Source organism: Anabrus simplex, chromosome 7 (genome assembly GCF_040414725.1).
Source record: "Anabrus simplex isolate iqAnaSimp1 chromosome 7, ASM4041472v1, whole genome shotgun sequence".
NCBI classification, from domain to species: Eukaryota; Metazoa; Arthropoda; class Insecta; order Orthoptera; family Tettigoniidae; genus Anabrus; species Anabrus simplex.
The window spans coordinates 191,270,750-191,287,457 of record NC_090271.1 but is presented as its reverse complement, the minus strand read 5'-3'; the positions used below and the strand labels follow the sequence as shown (position 1 = coordinate 191,287,457).

Genomic DNA, 16,708 nt, shown 5'->3' with positions numbered 1-16,708 from the left:
AATTTAATGTTGTATCCATGTTCCTATCTTTATAGCGATAACCGAGAAATTTGGCCTTGCAGCTCGGGTGGCGTAGCTGTGAGCTTGCATTCGGGAGATGGTGGGTTCGAATACCACGATCGGTAGCCCTGAAGATGATTTTCCGTGGTCTCCAATTTGCGCACCAAGCAAATGTTAGGGATGTACATTAATTAAGGCCACAGCTCCTACACTCCCAATCTTATCCCTTTCCCATCCTTTCACATCCTTTAATATATTAGTGTAGCGGTATATCATCTGCACACATCACCTGTTGTGAATGTAAGTTGGAAGGCAAGAAAATAATTTGCACAGTTTACTCTCACTTTGGTGTGCAACCCAATCTTGCTTTCCGCTTTCACTTTTCACGAAAGTTGGACTAAGAATAGTTACGGCCATGGAGGTGAATAACCTATGGTAATGATAAATCTCAAAATCTGCAGTGGGTGATCATTTTAATGGAATCAAACAACACCTTAGTTCAAGTTTTTTGAAAAGGCGTATTATTCTATTAAGTTTATAAGCTCGTTTCAAACCAATACGAATGCTAAGGGGTAATTTCAGAACTACGAGCATGACCAGAAAATTTAGGAGAGGAACATTATCATCACCATTTAATCTCTTCATTATATATTTTATAGACTTTCAGTGTGCAAGCCTCAACGAATGAACTCAGCGCCACCACAAGCCTGTATTTGCAACTCGCTCTGTGGCATCGTTTAGGTTCACCCCTATTATTGTTAAATAATCAAAAACTGAGTCTAACTATCGACGCCTTAGTCTCCCCTTCTTCTCTTACCCTTCATTGCTGAGTTCATTATTCTCACTCCATTCGTTTCACATTAAGCTACCACCGAAGCCGGTTTATACGTATAGCTTCATCACGGTGTTTATACCTAACTTAGCATGTAACTCCTCATTGCGAGTACCCTCCTGCCATTGTTTCTATTTACTTGTACAAGCAATCGTTCTCACTGCTTTCATGTCTGTTACGTACAGGAAAATAAAACGAGAAATCAGAAAGTGCATTATTTATATATAAGTAAATATTACAAAGACATAAGTTAACCTAGACATAGCTAATACTTTAATTCTTACATAGAACAATCTCAAACGTCACGATTTATTCTCATAATCATTTATTTTTCCTTAGCTTGTCATTTATCACAGATTGATTTCCGTAGCTGGATTCTTGTGTTATCATTAGTAGTCGTTTAAGTATTTATGAATCAATTCCAAAGACTTTCGAAGTTCAAACAAAGCACTGAACCTTGAAATGTTTCTACGTTCCGTATTTCTGCACCTAAAGATCCATAAAATGCTCATATTTCTCTTTTTTACTTCCTTCAATAGAGTAAGCTTTACTTAATATATCATGAACATATGCATACTTCTGAAACGAAGGAGTATTTCAAAAGGCTAATATTCCGATCCCATTGCTTACTACCCTCTCAGCCGTCAGCTAGCATAAAGTTTCTGAAAGCGAAATTTTAAAATATTTATGTACGGTCTTCTCAGAAACCATCAGGGCTGGAGCAATCAAATTCAGCTATTACACAAAAGTTGCAAGGAAGACTTGAAATAATATTTTAAATATATATATTACGGTGTTAAACCTAGACCGTGGGACCAGAAATATAGCAACAACTACTCGAATTTTTTTAGGGAAGAATATTTTCCTTCTTAGATACCATTTTGTATGGTAACATAAGTTTAGGTGCAATTTTTGTCTTTATTGTAGGTATTAGTTATAGAACTGCATAGAAACAATAACGACTCATGAAGTGATACCTACCGTGAAAATTTTACCTGAAGTACTGGCAGAAGTTTGAAATATACTTTTTTACTATTTGAATCCCTGTTGGTCAACTGTCGTTTATCGTTAACATATTGTATTTATTTTGCCTTAGTTAATGTTAAAAGGCGAGCAAAGTTTTCTAGTTTTGGAACAAGTATTTTCTTAAATATGTACCTATAGAACGGGCCTCAAAAGCATGCAAATTTTATGTCCTGGTGCTCTTAAAGACTTTAGAAATATTTAGAGGTACAAATGTACAAACATTTATTAATCACTTCAATATTGCACCATATAACGTTCGAACTATTCTAGTGTCTACTTAACATTATTTATTTGTAAGTGTGCAAATCTTTTTCAAACTTCCAGGTGAATGATCTTTCCATATGTCTCAAAACCTACAAATCAAAAGTTGTTTAGAGACTATTCCAAGTTCCCTTACACAAAGAATTTATTACCACGTCTTAATAAATGCAACAATGCCGCATTATGCTTAGTATGAATAGCTTTTTAAAAACTTATATTCTCGTATCATTTTAGACTAATACTGTAATATATATTTTCACGTTAAATATTGCGTAACCTTCGTAGATATTTTTTGATTGAGTTCGGGAAGTTGAGAAGATTTTTTCTTACGTATTCAGTGTGGTTGATGAGGGTTGTCAAGTTCCAGAGTAGTGAGCTTTTTCGATATAACTTGTGGACCAGAAACACTCTTGAATAGGTTGAATCTCTTTATCAATTACTTCAATTTGAACTGTATGTATGCATGCATGTGCGTGTGTACATTTATTTTGTATACAGCAGAGGCTATAAGTTGAATACGATTAATAATCCTATTAACAACCACTGACCTAAGCTGATTTGTATCAATTTCCATTTCAGTGAATTTTCGACACCATTACGCGAATGCGTAATTTGTAACGATATTTCTAATCCATTAGAAGCCTTATAGAACAACATTAAAAAATCGAAATCATATACAACCTCGGCACTTTGTGGGGGCAAAGTGGACTTAGCTCTACGCCCGGCCGCTTTTGCCCCCCAGGAATTAACCTGGTACTCATTCTTTGTGTGGCTGTGTAAACCTTAGGGTCACGTACATCTCCTCAAGTCGAAATCTCGTTTCTCACATTTTTCGATTTCCTGACGTTGAATCGGACCCACGTCCATTTGGATGGACCGAACACGTCTTTACCGCCTCAGCCAAGCAGCCCTTGTTACAGAAAAATGTGAAAATTTTATATTTATTTATATCATATTTATATTATTTATGTATTTATTTATATTACAATGTGCAGGGCAGGGTGTGAAATTTACGGTCGTCAGGGTACCAGGTCACCATTGGCAACAAAGAGTTTGAAACATGCGACCAAGTTTAAATATCTATAAAATATTGGTGCTTCACTATTATGACAACAGATAACAGATATGGGTTTACGTTTCTTATACTTTTGTATGGTATAAGAAATATTTTTCGGTTTCCAATATTTAGAAATGCTTTAATCTTTGTTAACGTTACCTAATTTTCAGGAGTTTAGTGCTCAGTAAAATCTACAATTATGATAAATAGTTCAAATTGCTTTCATATTCTATGAGAATGAAGTAACTGTCATGGAGAAGAAACAAATTAATCGCCTGTTTTGTATAGAAGAGCTAATATTAATAATGAAGACAGTAGTTATGACCGGAATGTATACCACGTAGAAAAGCGTCACCACAACCAATCAGGAGTGAATCAACCTGTAACAGTGTATAAGTCAATTCACCTTTGTTTTCTTGAAAAGAAAACGTGAATCGTCAAAACATACAGCGCTATACAGCCATATGCTAAGTACTGTATGTATTTTAAGATTTTTATGTCATAGTAATGTGTTTGTATGCAACATGTAAACATGTTGTGTTTTTTAATAAGCTTTTTGTGTGAAAGAAACTAAAATAAGGAACAGTAATTTTATATAAACTCGATTACATTTGTGAGGAATAAACATAGTGGTACACAAAGTATTTAAAGTAGCTGCTGCGTTCAGATTTCAAATTCCATGACGTAGTGGAGAGTATGAATTGATGTCTACTTGACATTTTCGGAAGAGATGGGATTGACTGTAAAGGTTCTCAAGACTGTCAGGTTGGAGACTTTCATTTGTGTGGGTTGTACTGCAGCCTGTCCTCGATTACTCGCCCTCCCTCTCTCCTTTCCTCTTGCAGGTTCTTCCTGTTTCGACACAAATACCAACAAGATCCACTGGAGGGGGAGCAACAGGTTCTCTAATACCCTGGAGCTTTGAAGGGACATTCCATCTTCCAAACCAACAAGATTATAACACCGTGAAGATGAGTAGATTAAATCCAGACTGCCCTTGTACACTTGTCAAGATGCAGGATGGTTACATGAAGAACTTCAATTGTATTTTTATTAGGTTCTCTGAAGAAAGCTACTTTAATCTCAGTTTCCAATGCAGTTCCTTTTCCTACTATGCTTCAATGCACGGATTCTATATATATAGTGTAATTGTTTCCTCTATGATTAATACAATACAAGAACTGCTTATAATCAAATCAGCATTTTCATTACTTACCCGCACATTTTGAATACCGTAAGAAGAGTATAAATATAATTAATTTATATGATCTACGGAAAAATCCGCGGTCATTTCCATCTTCCTCATCACTAGGAACGCTTCCTTTCCAGTTTAGCAATTCTATTTATTTACCTATATTATTCAGATGGGATTACATGATGGAAGCAACAATTGAGGACCAAGTTACTGTATTTATCTGAATTCGTGGTAATTTATTTTGATTGTAGTATAGATGTCAGTCTAAGATTGATGGTCTTGGGTTATACGATTCGAATAGTTGTATGAAAAATACAGCATACACCAAATATCATACGATTTGATTACAATAAATCAGTCTTGCCTTTTATTTTTGCAAATATGGAAGTAATTAAATTTGTCACTCGTCAGAACACACCATAAGGACAATGGTTCCATATTAGATCGATACAACCAGCACAACGAATGTTGAGGAAGGACCATGTGCGAAACAAATTACGTGCCATGCATCGCATCATACAAAATTTAATATATATTATTATCCGCATGGCATAGTCCTTCACCTTCTGGGCTGCCTTGCAGGAAAGGCGTGTATTCTTCACCCCGGAAAACAGGGGTTCATCTATCCTTTAGAAGTTGATAAATTTGGAAAAGAGACATCCACTTCAAGAGAGGTACATAGCTTTGGGATTCACTCAATTTAAATCAGACATTAGTACGAGGTTAATTATTGGGGGGCAAAGGCCACGGTGTATCGAGTTAACCACTCTATCCTTCTTACCAGCGAACTATTTGGGTTAGATCAAGCCCATCGCAATGAAACATGGAACGAAAATCAAAGAATATATCATGAAATTAATGACAATATTGATTCTACCTTAAAATAACATTTACGTACTTAAAAATTATAATTCTTTGCTGTAGTTTTAAACCGAACACACCGTATCGAAGGCAATAAACTTGGCACGATGTTCAATTAAGACATAAAACATTGCTGAATGCCTGCCCTTGTTACATACACTGTCCAAAGCATGACAAAATAGGTGTTAATAGAATATGATATTGGCAATTCTGTTAGAGTTGTCAAAATCATATTTCCGTAATAAATTATTTTATGTAATTTGAAATTATAACTTCGATATATTTCTGCAGTCCATATGCGAGATCATTCCACCTCATGATCAGCTAACTGCACCGAGCCACTTGCTACTTTTCTGGAATTAATTATAACACTACCGTTAATTTTACAGCATTCCGATTATTACATCACGTTTAGTAATCTTCAATTGATCATTCACACATATTTAATCCTGTCTGGTCCAACCCAAGCAGTTTCCTTGCTAGTGATGGTGCAGTTACCTTCCACTGCACCAGGCCTGTACGAAGACGGCTTTGCTTTCCATCCACCTTCCACCAGATTTCTCCACATGTTGACGACAGCGCTTAAATTTGCTATTTATTTTATCAAGACATAATTATTAGCACAACTTCGCATATCAAGAAATGGCATTTATTTCCAGAATAGTTAATTTCAAAATTTATTTCATAGATATGAGCATAAATTTTTAGGTCCATTTCCTGCACGAACTTGTAGAAAGTAACTGAAGGGAACGCAAAATGCCGGAAATATTGTACCATCATTTCATAAAACATGGAATGGTGAATTTCTGCTGGCCGCTCCAGTTTCGTTTTTTATTTCTGCCCTGAAATTCAGAAGTAAATTCTCAACTAACCTTAGGATAAACATACAAATTAACTATTCCATTGTTCGTTCATATTCTGTCTTTACTCTATTTAAGATTCAGTTTGGAGTAAACAGCTGTGGCCTCAATATATTGTCGGTTGGCTAACTCAGCAAGAATTACAAGAGAATTCTCATTGCGATCGTGAAATTAATTATTCGGTTACACTCTTCGCAACTGATAACGAAACTTTAGGCTGTTGAAAGTTAATTTCTTACAAGATAATTTCTTTCCGTCTGGTGTATTTGAAACGCTAGTCAACCAAAGTGAATGGCATACTTCTTCTACTAGTCATTGAATTTGCACTGGTTTAAAGTAATTCCAAATGTCAGAATTAAACCAGTCGTAGAAACGATTTTAAAAGGGTTTAAAATTAATTGTATATACTTTATAGCATAACTACCTTGTTTTATTCAACTTCCATCCCATATGTTCCCCTATCACTCAGCGTTCATTAAAACGTTGTAATCCTTGACCATTGTATCCCAACATATAACTCATATATAGTCCCACGTTAATATCTATGTGGTGTCATGGAAATGATCTATTGTGCATTATTTTATTGGTAATCTGCACAGTGATGTTTTTCTTCTTGAACAGAAACTCTTCAAGTTGATAAAATTGACGCTGTCAAAGCGATCATTTGTTTTTTCTAGTTGCTTTACGTCGCACCGACACAGATAGGTCTTATGGCGACGATGGGACAGGGAAGGGCTGGGAGTGGGAAGGAAGCGGCCGTGGCCTTACTTAAGGTACAGCCCCAGCATTTGCCTGGTGTGAAAATGGGAAACCACGGAAAACCATCTTCAGGGCTGCCGACAGTGGGGTTCGAACCTACTATCTCCCGAATACTAGATACTGGCCGCACTTAAGCGACTGCAGCTATCGAGCTCGGTAAAGCGATCATTAAGGAAGTTTTGGACTGATATAACGCTCTTATTGTACATTCCTTTTTAGTTATACTCCTCAGATCTTGGATTCTATTAACTTTCTGGATGGTGTTCTTCGAAGGCGATGTATTCAAAATAATGTACGGTACGCTGAAGCGCTTATACGATAAGCACAGGTTTAATATGAGTTAATTTAAAAGTGATAACTTCGGGCAATAACACCTGTAAATCTTAACATTCTTAATTCAATTCTAACTTTAGAAGATTTTACTGCACAAGTGATTACGTTTAATACAGTCTATATGTCTACACAACTATTGATCTCATAGAGATCAAGCAGCTCTTCCTTATAGTTCACAGAATCGTTTAATTACGTCTATACAAAATATTTGCTCATGTGAGGAAGAGAAACGACTCGTTTACTGGTCGTTTTCGTCAGTTCACACGAATATTCTGTGTCGTATAACTATAAACCGTAACAGCAATGCTGTTCATAATACTGAACAGCCTGCTCCCTTACAGTTTCTAGATTTCTGGTGAAAATATTGCTTAACAGGTATTTTAGGAAGACTTCAGGCTCCTTCATTCACTGCCGGTGATAGATCCTTGTACTTCCAAACACATTGGACCAGAGAACCGTGTTAACTATACAAATGACGACATACATACTGCATGTCGTGGCGGCAATAGTCGTACAACGCTTACATCATTTTAACAACTCTACTGACCTTAATTACAGCTGCAGCAACCATTATAAATTTGTACGTCATATAAAGGAGAGAATAACTTCAAATAAATAACGTTAATATGAATGTGGATGACGGCAATAAATGCTGCATTAAGCAAGTTGTTTTGAAAATGAGCATAAAATAAAATCATAGTAAAAATAAGCAAAATTACAAGTATTCTTCTTCAGGTACATCACAGCGAGATTTGTAATATTGTTTGACCATATGAATTAATGTCCAAGGAGGTAATTTCACAGGCATTTTAAGTAGAAGTGACTTAAGTTTATATTTTAGGTAGGTTAGTTTGATAACTGGACTCACGAAGATAATACAATATTCTGTCCTGTTCTTTGTAATTTAAAGTTATATTTGCTTTCTTAAATGGTGAATCTGTAAATAAACAACTATGAAGAACTGTAAACTAGCTGCAGCACTGTAAACAAACAGAAAGGAGTGACAATGTGTTTGGTAATAAGATGGTGAAGTAAGGAAGTTGAAGTAATCTTTGTCACATTTTTGCCAAAATGATGTCCAATATTAAAACCAATTCTTATTTATTTTTATACTTGGATGTTAATGCTGTTACTGGGAAAGGAATTGTAAAACCCCGAGAATACGAAGGTGTTAGTCAATTTGCTAACGAGCTGTACTCATTTTCCTCATACATGTGTCACAATTTGACTTTTTTATGCACCACGAAGTTAATTATTTTTTAATACTTAATTAGTTCGAATTTATTTCTTTATTTACATCATATTCACAAGTTATCCTAGACATATTATATTGTAAATTCGTAAATATGTTCCAGGTAGAAAAAATATTGTGGGATGTAGTAATTTATGATGATTATCGATACCCAAGACTGACACTTCGATTAAACTTAATTGTGTTTTAGAAAATGAAGGTAAACAAATTAGATTTTTTAAAGAAATTATGGCCACGAATTTGAAAAGAAAATAGTTTGTGAGCGATCAGTCCACCAGAACAAATCTTAGTAGAAAAAATATATTAAAACTATGTTATGAAATTTAGGCGTGTAATGTAACAGATTACACTGAGATTTTGAGGTAATAATTTATCAATACGAAATAGGACCTCCTTTTTTGTAAATTAATTCAATGGTCATAGTTACCATGAGAGGACTACAAAGCTAAAAATTAATGGTTTTAATTCGGGCCGCGATATCAAAGTCTTTATTACAGTTTTACGTAGATTTATCCACATTTTTCCAAGTTAAATGAAAAAACGCTACAGTTTTTGGAACAATTTTTCCAGCCCCATGGACTGATAAATACATGGGCGTACACGTTGTTACAGACATGACAACAACTTCAAAGATACACTGTAAATACGTAGAGGGTGACCGCGATATTCTTAGGCATAACATAGTTATTAACCTTCAATATTTTAATTGGATATAGATTAGCTTGGAGGATACAATGAGTGTAGTATGATCAGTTCTGTTGCCTGAACTAACACCGTTATTCCTCTAATGAAATGACCTTGCAAGCGGTAAACAGTTTTCTCTGCAAGAAACCGTAATTTGACAAGATGCCAAGATACGGTAAAAGGTTGTTCTTGGGAGATAGAAGAATCCCATGCATACTCGTGGAAGACAGCTGTTATAATGAACCGTATTGACATTTTAGAGGGAGTGTGAAAAATATGACTCGTACGTGCTTGGGGTAGTATGGCGATGAACGTTACATCATCTTAGGAACAAAGTAAGAAAATTAAACCAATTCCATTTCAAGTAAAGAGTATTGATTCGAAACGTGATATTGCGGCTGACAGAGCCGCGCACAAACTTTGGAACTAATTTCAAGTCAAGAACACATTTAGCATTTAATGGCTTTTGAAGTAGGGCTTACACTTGGCTGTTCCTGTTATGGTTTTTTGTATATTCTACAGTCTACATTCGTGGTAATTATCCATTGTATATTGAAATAAGTGTTTGTTACTAGTTAATTTCCATTACAATTGAGAAGGAAGTGCAGTAATCTGCCTTATCTAATAATATCCCCGTTATTTCCTGAAGTGGGAAACTCATCTCAACAATCACAGAAGGTGGAATTGGAAACCAATTCTTTACTCAATGGCGCTCATGAAGCTGAATTCCCCGCAATACAACACCCATATTAGGAATTAAATAATTCCTTGAAAGGTTCGGGGATCGATTTCAGGTCTGAAAGATTCAAAACTCATGCCCTGGACGTGGGTACTGGTGTGATGGAGATATGACTTGAGTCGACATGAGGCATTCGATATCATCGTCTTCCTAATCTGATGGAATCGAAGACCAAAGCTGGAACGTAATGATCAGTGCGTGACTAGAACCTGTCACATCTGACCAAGGATTTGACATGCGACGTTAAAATTTCTTTTGGTGGTACCTTATGGATTCAAAGTTAAATATCGATACTCTGTCTCTTCTTAAAACTGCTAGGCTACGTTATCATTCCTATCCTCTAATATACACTTTCAAAGATGGAAATCCATTTCATTTAAATAAACGGGAGAAGAAATTGAGTACGATATTGACAAAGGAAGTTGTCTATGGAGATATCTGTCAAGTTATTACTTAAATGGATTAGAAAAGGCAATTTCCATTATGTATATTTTCGAAGAGTTCTGGTTGCATGCAGATAAACAGCATTTCCGATTGTCTTTTGTTTGCTATCTCCTTTAAATTGAGTTAATGTGATAAGGGTATTTCTCCAGCTGAAGAAAAATAAGATGATTATTGAATATTTAGAGGTAAACGAAATAGTCCTGCCAAGTTTCATGCGCTTCTCCTTTGTTAATCTATGTTAATATGCTGACTTTATTTTTACATTTTCTCCGAAACGACCTCATTTATGCGCTTGTTCATTTATTATCGGACAGACTGATTATTTTCCATTGCATTAAGGATAACGATATCTAAATCAGAAAATTGGGTAGATCGGAACCAAGGAGTATTGGTGAAACACTCCGAACAAGGTTTTATCCGAGACACTACTGTGAATAGTGACTGTAAAGGAAGGACCTAAACAGAAATCAACCATGCGACTATTCTTGGTCCATTAACTTGTTTCTTTAAACTACAGATACGTGTAATTCTGTGCTTAAAGACAATCGTCGTGTAACAATGGACATTCACTTTAACATAACAAACTGCCTTTCACTTTTACAGCGTTCCGTTAAACCTTGAAACTCGCAGAACACCATCAAACTCATGAGTAATCGCCCCAAAATTTACACTTTCATTAGGAAAAATAAATCAAACTCTGAGACGTTCGGAATGACCTGAAGTGTTTGACTGATTCTGTGATTCATGTGATATTTCGTAATTAACTGCAAATGGTACTTAACTGCAAATCTAAATACGATTCAGTTGCGATCCGTACAAGCAGTATGTTCTTATTGATTTTCGACTATCGACGAACAAAATTTACTTATTAGCCTGTGTTCCTATTCTTCCAGTCTACACAAAACCTCAAAATGCAGCGCGGACGATTTAAATATTTCCGATGTATATTGAAAAAGAGAATTGGAGAATTATTACTCCCAGGGATTATTTGAGTCTTATTAACGTAAGGTAAGTTAGAATCTGTGCCTGCTGTTATTTCGAAAAGAAGTTTGTCTCACACATCAGTTCGAATTTATGCTTCGGCGAAGGTGATTGATTACATTAAAAACTCGGAAAAGAAGACCAGAACGAATCAAAAGAACTGATGTTGCATTATATCAAGACAAAACCAGGCCCAAAACATCTTTGATCTCCTGAAATAATCGGAAGGGATTCGATACCCACTATAGTGATAACATATTAAACTATCCGTCTACCAATATATTTGGAGCATGATTATTTCTTGTGATTGCAGTGCTATCACAAAACTAAAATATGAAATTTCCGCCTCCAAATCATCGCAGTTACATGTAATTGTAACTTTAAAGTTGACAGGGGAGTAGAAATATTGTGCAGATATGAAGGATTCTTTGATGTTTCTTTTAAATTCTTAAATTTGTTTCACTTCTACTTAACAAAGCGCTGGGACATTCTGATACACTTTAGAATTAATTTTTTTAAAACAAGTTTTACTTCATTAAATTTACTGCGAATATTCCTGTTGAGTATTTTGCGTATTGTTCAAGAAAAATAAGATGATTATTGATTATTTAAAGGTAAACGAAATAGTCCTACCAAGTTTCATGCGCATCTCCTTTGTTAATCTATGTTAATATGCTGAGTTTATTTTTACATTTTCTCCGAAACGACCTCATTTATGTGCTTGTTCATTTATTATCAGACAGAGAATTATTTGCAGTAATTTCTAAGATAATATTCTCTTGATTTAAAAACTTGGAAATATTGATAAACACACAGATATTCCCAACACAAGGCAACATCTTTAAGGAAAATGTGATATTCGGTTCAGTATTAAATATTGTTTGTCTTAGATAAATCTTCTGTTATGTCATGTTGCGACTTTTGCAATAAAATTGTTTGAAATTATGTTTTTCATTTCTCATTAATTTAATTAAATATTAACGCCCACATCACTTTATCTTTCTACACTCATGGCGTAATAATCAGTGCTGTAATACGTAATTTGAATAAATGGAATGGTAATAACTGTCCCCATTCAGTGTTATTCATTTATGCTTAGAGCTGAAAACCAAACCATGCCAGTGGGAATGAAGCTAATTAAAGTGATGAACAGGAAAGAAGGGAGATATATGGATGTTAGGTGATTTGAGTAATTTTTGAAAGATAATTTGAGATTTGTTGGGGAATGAAGTGTCATGAATTTTTAAAATTGTAGAATCACTCATATGTTGTCTGTTTTGTCTGTGACAAATTCGATGTGTGTGTGTTTATGAATGACTGAGTGTGTGCTGAAGAAGGCATACCAAAACGAATATGTAAATAAAAATCTAAGGAAGTTAAATTATTTTGCGTACTAAGAAGACATGGTCAAAAATTCTAGGAGAGTTGAAATATCTCTAGTTCAAAATTTTTTGAGGGATTTCGTTTTGTTAAAAACAACTCTGAAGTTCGTCTAAAATATTTTCGGGCAAATTCTTATTTCATTTACAAAATTTTACAATAGTTCTACTTTTTAATTTGGATATCTTTGTTTTACAAGTTAATATTATTCTCATTCATCTAATTGATTGTCGTAGTAAATTTTACTATGTATAGTCTTACATAATGTTTGTTACAGTATAAAAAAGTCCATAACTTATCCACCCTTTTCGTTCTTACTAATACCGTATCTGTCCTGAAACTGGAAAGCAAAATTGCAGTGATCCCAACAACACATCTATAGTAGATAACCTCAGTGTTGTTTCTCACCGGTGATTTTGTACTCATTGAAGGAAAATGCTAGAATAATTCCTGATATCAAGTCCAGGTTACCTCATCCAATCCCAGCTTCTTTTAACTTGAAATATACACATTGTGACGACAGAATCTACACACAGATGTCCTTTGCGCAATAATTACACGAGACTAATTACGTTGATGATGGCTCTAAATTATGAATGGTGCGAAATAAATTACATCACTTCTCAGTTATAGTGAAAATAAAAACGGATGTATCTAATACTTGACAGTATGTTTGATAAATCCTTATAAAAATCCCGTTAATATGCTGATGTGAAATAGTTTAATTCGAAATTCATCAAGTTTAATACATCTCTTCAATCTTCTTTCAGCTGACAGCATTTTTGCATATTTCCGGTTAAAATATTTGCTTTTTACACATCATGTGAAGCAACGATTTATGCATAATTGTCATTTTTTGTATAATGACACCATTTTAAATTTAATAATTAGTACATTATTGTCTTAAAAATAACTTCTTTGCTCGAAATATATTCTAATCTAGAATTGTATATTTGTGAACGAGGGTCCGTAAAACTCACCGTGTCTTAAATTTCATAGATTACTAATAATTGTATTTTAAAAAACAGTCTTCCCCCAAATAACGTATTAATTCATGTATTACCAATTTTGATATAGGAAAGAAGAACACATCTGGAAAATTATTTTACGAGTATCTATATCCTAATTTTTCTAATCGAAAAACGTAAATATACATACTCCTTTAGTATTTATCCTTTAACATAATGCAGGCAATTAAAGTAATGGCCACGTTTATCATACAATTGTTACGGTGCAAACCACGATTGCACAAGAGCCCCAGGACGTTTGCAAAGTGTGTCGGTTGAAGAATATAACAAGAGGAAAAAGACAACCTGGTTTCTATTATAGCCTATCCAGATAGGCAGGCAGGCAAACAGCCAGGTAACCAGGCAGAGCAAGGCGGGCTACTTTCACAAGCAGGCTGGCGAGAGAAAATATTCACCACACCTTAAGGTGCACCGATCTCAGTGCTGCAAGTTGACTAACTACAGGATTCATATTTAAGTCATCTGGCATTATATAAGAGCAAGACGCATTATAAAGTTTGAAAATACATTATCATTATTACGTACTATAATTAAAATGACACCGTACCATATGAAAGTAAATTACTGATACATGTATTTAGACCAAAGATCACTAATATTTAATACCAGTAATATGTCGTCCATCTCTCAATACTTATCAGACTTTTAATTTTAGTTTTAGAGATCACTTACATTTACAGTAGTTTATTATCTGAAACTCTTTTTGTAATTCTTCGGACCCATATGACTACAAAAAATCAAGGTAATAATGTTTTATGCAAATGTTCAGTAATAATGCATTGTTATTTGCTTTACGTCCCACTAACTAATTTTACGGTTTTTCGGAGACACCGAGGTTCCGTAATTTAGTCCCACTGGAATTCTTTTACATGCAAGTAAATTTACCGACACGAGACACAAGTTCAGATGTCAGACTTTAATGCAATTATATTCAAAAAATAGATTTAGAATGTTACCGAAATGAAGCAAAAAACTAATATCTTCTTGTAAGTTGTTTCAATTTTCGTTCAGTTATTATCTTGATATTTAATATACTCGTTGTCTGAACACTTCGCGTCTCATTTGTTATTTCGATATAAACACACGCATTTTTTTAATAAATCCCTTGAAAAATATGATTCTATGCAGTACATGATACAAACAGAAGATGAACTCAGTTTCGATATCCTTTCACTACTTGCATTGGGAAAACGCAGGGATCGCTGAACAGTAACATCAGTTCCTGTCTTAATCTCGCATTGAAGTTACCGTAGGTTTTCTTACAAAACTGGATGTTTAACAGCTGTTCATGTTCCGTGAAACTTTTTTGTTCTCACTACACAACTACACAACAAAATTCATGATTAAAAAAGAAATAAAAATAAAATAAAATTAATAAAACTGTATTTTACTTCGAATTATTAACACAATTACGTGAGACTTACCCATTTCAAATACCACTGATATTTTTGCAACAGTTACTTATCACAATTATAAAGGAATATTATTTTGTTCACCTTCTGTTTGTATGTTGGTAATTTACATTATTAGCCATGCACTTCTTAATAACTAGATGAGCAATTTATGGGAGGAAGCACACTTTTTTGGGGGAGGTATCAACTACATGCTTCTTTTGCACTCTGAACTCGCGCGTAGGACTTACCTAACTGCAGACATAGCACGAGGCACACTGCGCTCCAGACAAGATTGTAGTAGCGCGTCATAATCGCGCACGGACGGACACTCACTGGTAGTGACGTTGCTCGCGCCCATCTGCGCTTTATATATGTGCCCTACATCCTCCACAGTTTTCAGTCTCCAGGGGCTGGCGATCGGGGACAACCGCGACCACTCATTGGCGGAGAAACTGTGACGTTGTCTATTATCATGGCCGCCTGCGCAAGCGCTTCTGTAATCTCGTCTTATTCTCTTTCATTATTATTATTATTATCATTCGTCTCTCTTTTCCTCTCCTTGTGTTCCGGCCAAATTTATCAACTCTTAGACACCGTGACATTGAAAGATCTTGTAACGGTTAGTCTTATGAAGACTCTACTCTGTGGTACATTTCCTCAATTCACTTTCTATGGTATGCGCAGAGTTGACGTTAGATGACAGGAAGTGTTGCTCTGGAGAATAAGGTATAAGGGTTTCGTTCGAACATATAATTTAAACTTGGCAAAATACTTTATGGTTACATATTTCATGCTTTTCCAGAACAAGGTATTCTCTCTACAGTATCAGAATGCTAAAGGCGATTCTGTCAATTGAGGGAACTTGTAATTAAGAGAGAGTAGTGGCAACGAGATGGTGAAGGTGTGTGTATCATGAGAATGATGCTCGGCTCAACCCTCCTGTATTCTCCAGTCCAATTCATTCTCGTTTGGAAAGAAGTCTCCAAAGAATAGTGTGCGTATTCCACTTCCTTCCGTAACTTTATCTGTCTACCCGTATTTCCCAGCATTATATTATTTTGTTCACCTTATGTTTGTATGTTGGTAAATTACATTATTAGCCATGCACTTCTTAATAACTAGATGAGCAATTTATGGGAGGAAGCACACTTTGTTTTGGGAGGTATCAACTACATGCTTCTTTTGCACGGAGACTGGTTTGATTTTCAATAACAGGTTAATAAAGAAACATTACTATGCACTATGCAATAAAAAGAAAAACATAATTCATGTTACTAATTTCGTTACGGTAATTTCAAATGTTCGCAGTTATATCAAAAAAAAATATTCGAAGATATTGTCCACCTTCTTAGTTTAACGGTTAGCACCATTAACTGCTGTCCTTGAAGGACAGAGTTCGATTCTCGGTACTGCTAGAAATTTAAAATTGGCAGGAGGGATCGTAAATGTCTAAAAAGGTACATGTATCTCACCTGTACTAGGGTTCCATTTCCGAGTACAATTGTGTTACTTTCATTGAACTCCCTCAGTCTTATCATTGGCTTTGACAATATGAAAGTGACTGAGGTATGAGCAATGCTAACTATGCCATTCCTTATGCAGCCAGTCCATGCTATGAATGG

General features: G+C 35.0%; 1 protein-coding gene across 1 annotated transcript in view; it reads right to left on the bottom strand.

Annotated features, from left to right (window-relative positions):
- The window catches only part of serp (chitin deacetylase-like protein serp), a 32,509-nt gene extending 17,074 nt beyond the window's left edge, over window positions 1-15,435 (bottom strand). The window contains exon 1 of the mRNA XM_067150828.2: window positions 15,335-15,435. Coding sequence (XP_067006929.1) covers window positions 15,335-15,395 — 61 coding nt within the window. The 5' untranslated portion in view covers window positions 15,396-15,435. The remainder of the gene's footprint in view (window positions 1-15,334) is intronic.
- Window positions 15,436-16,708: the final 1,273 nt, after the last annotated feature.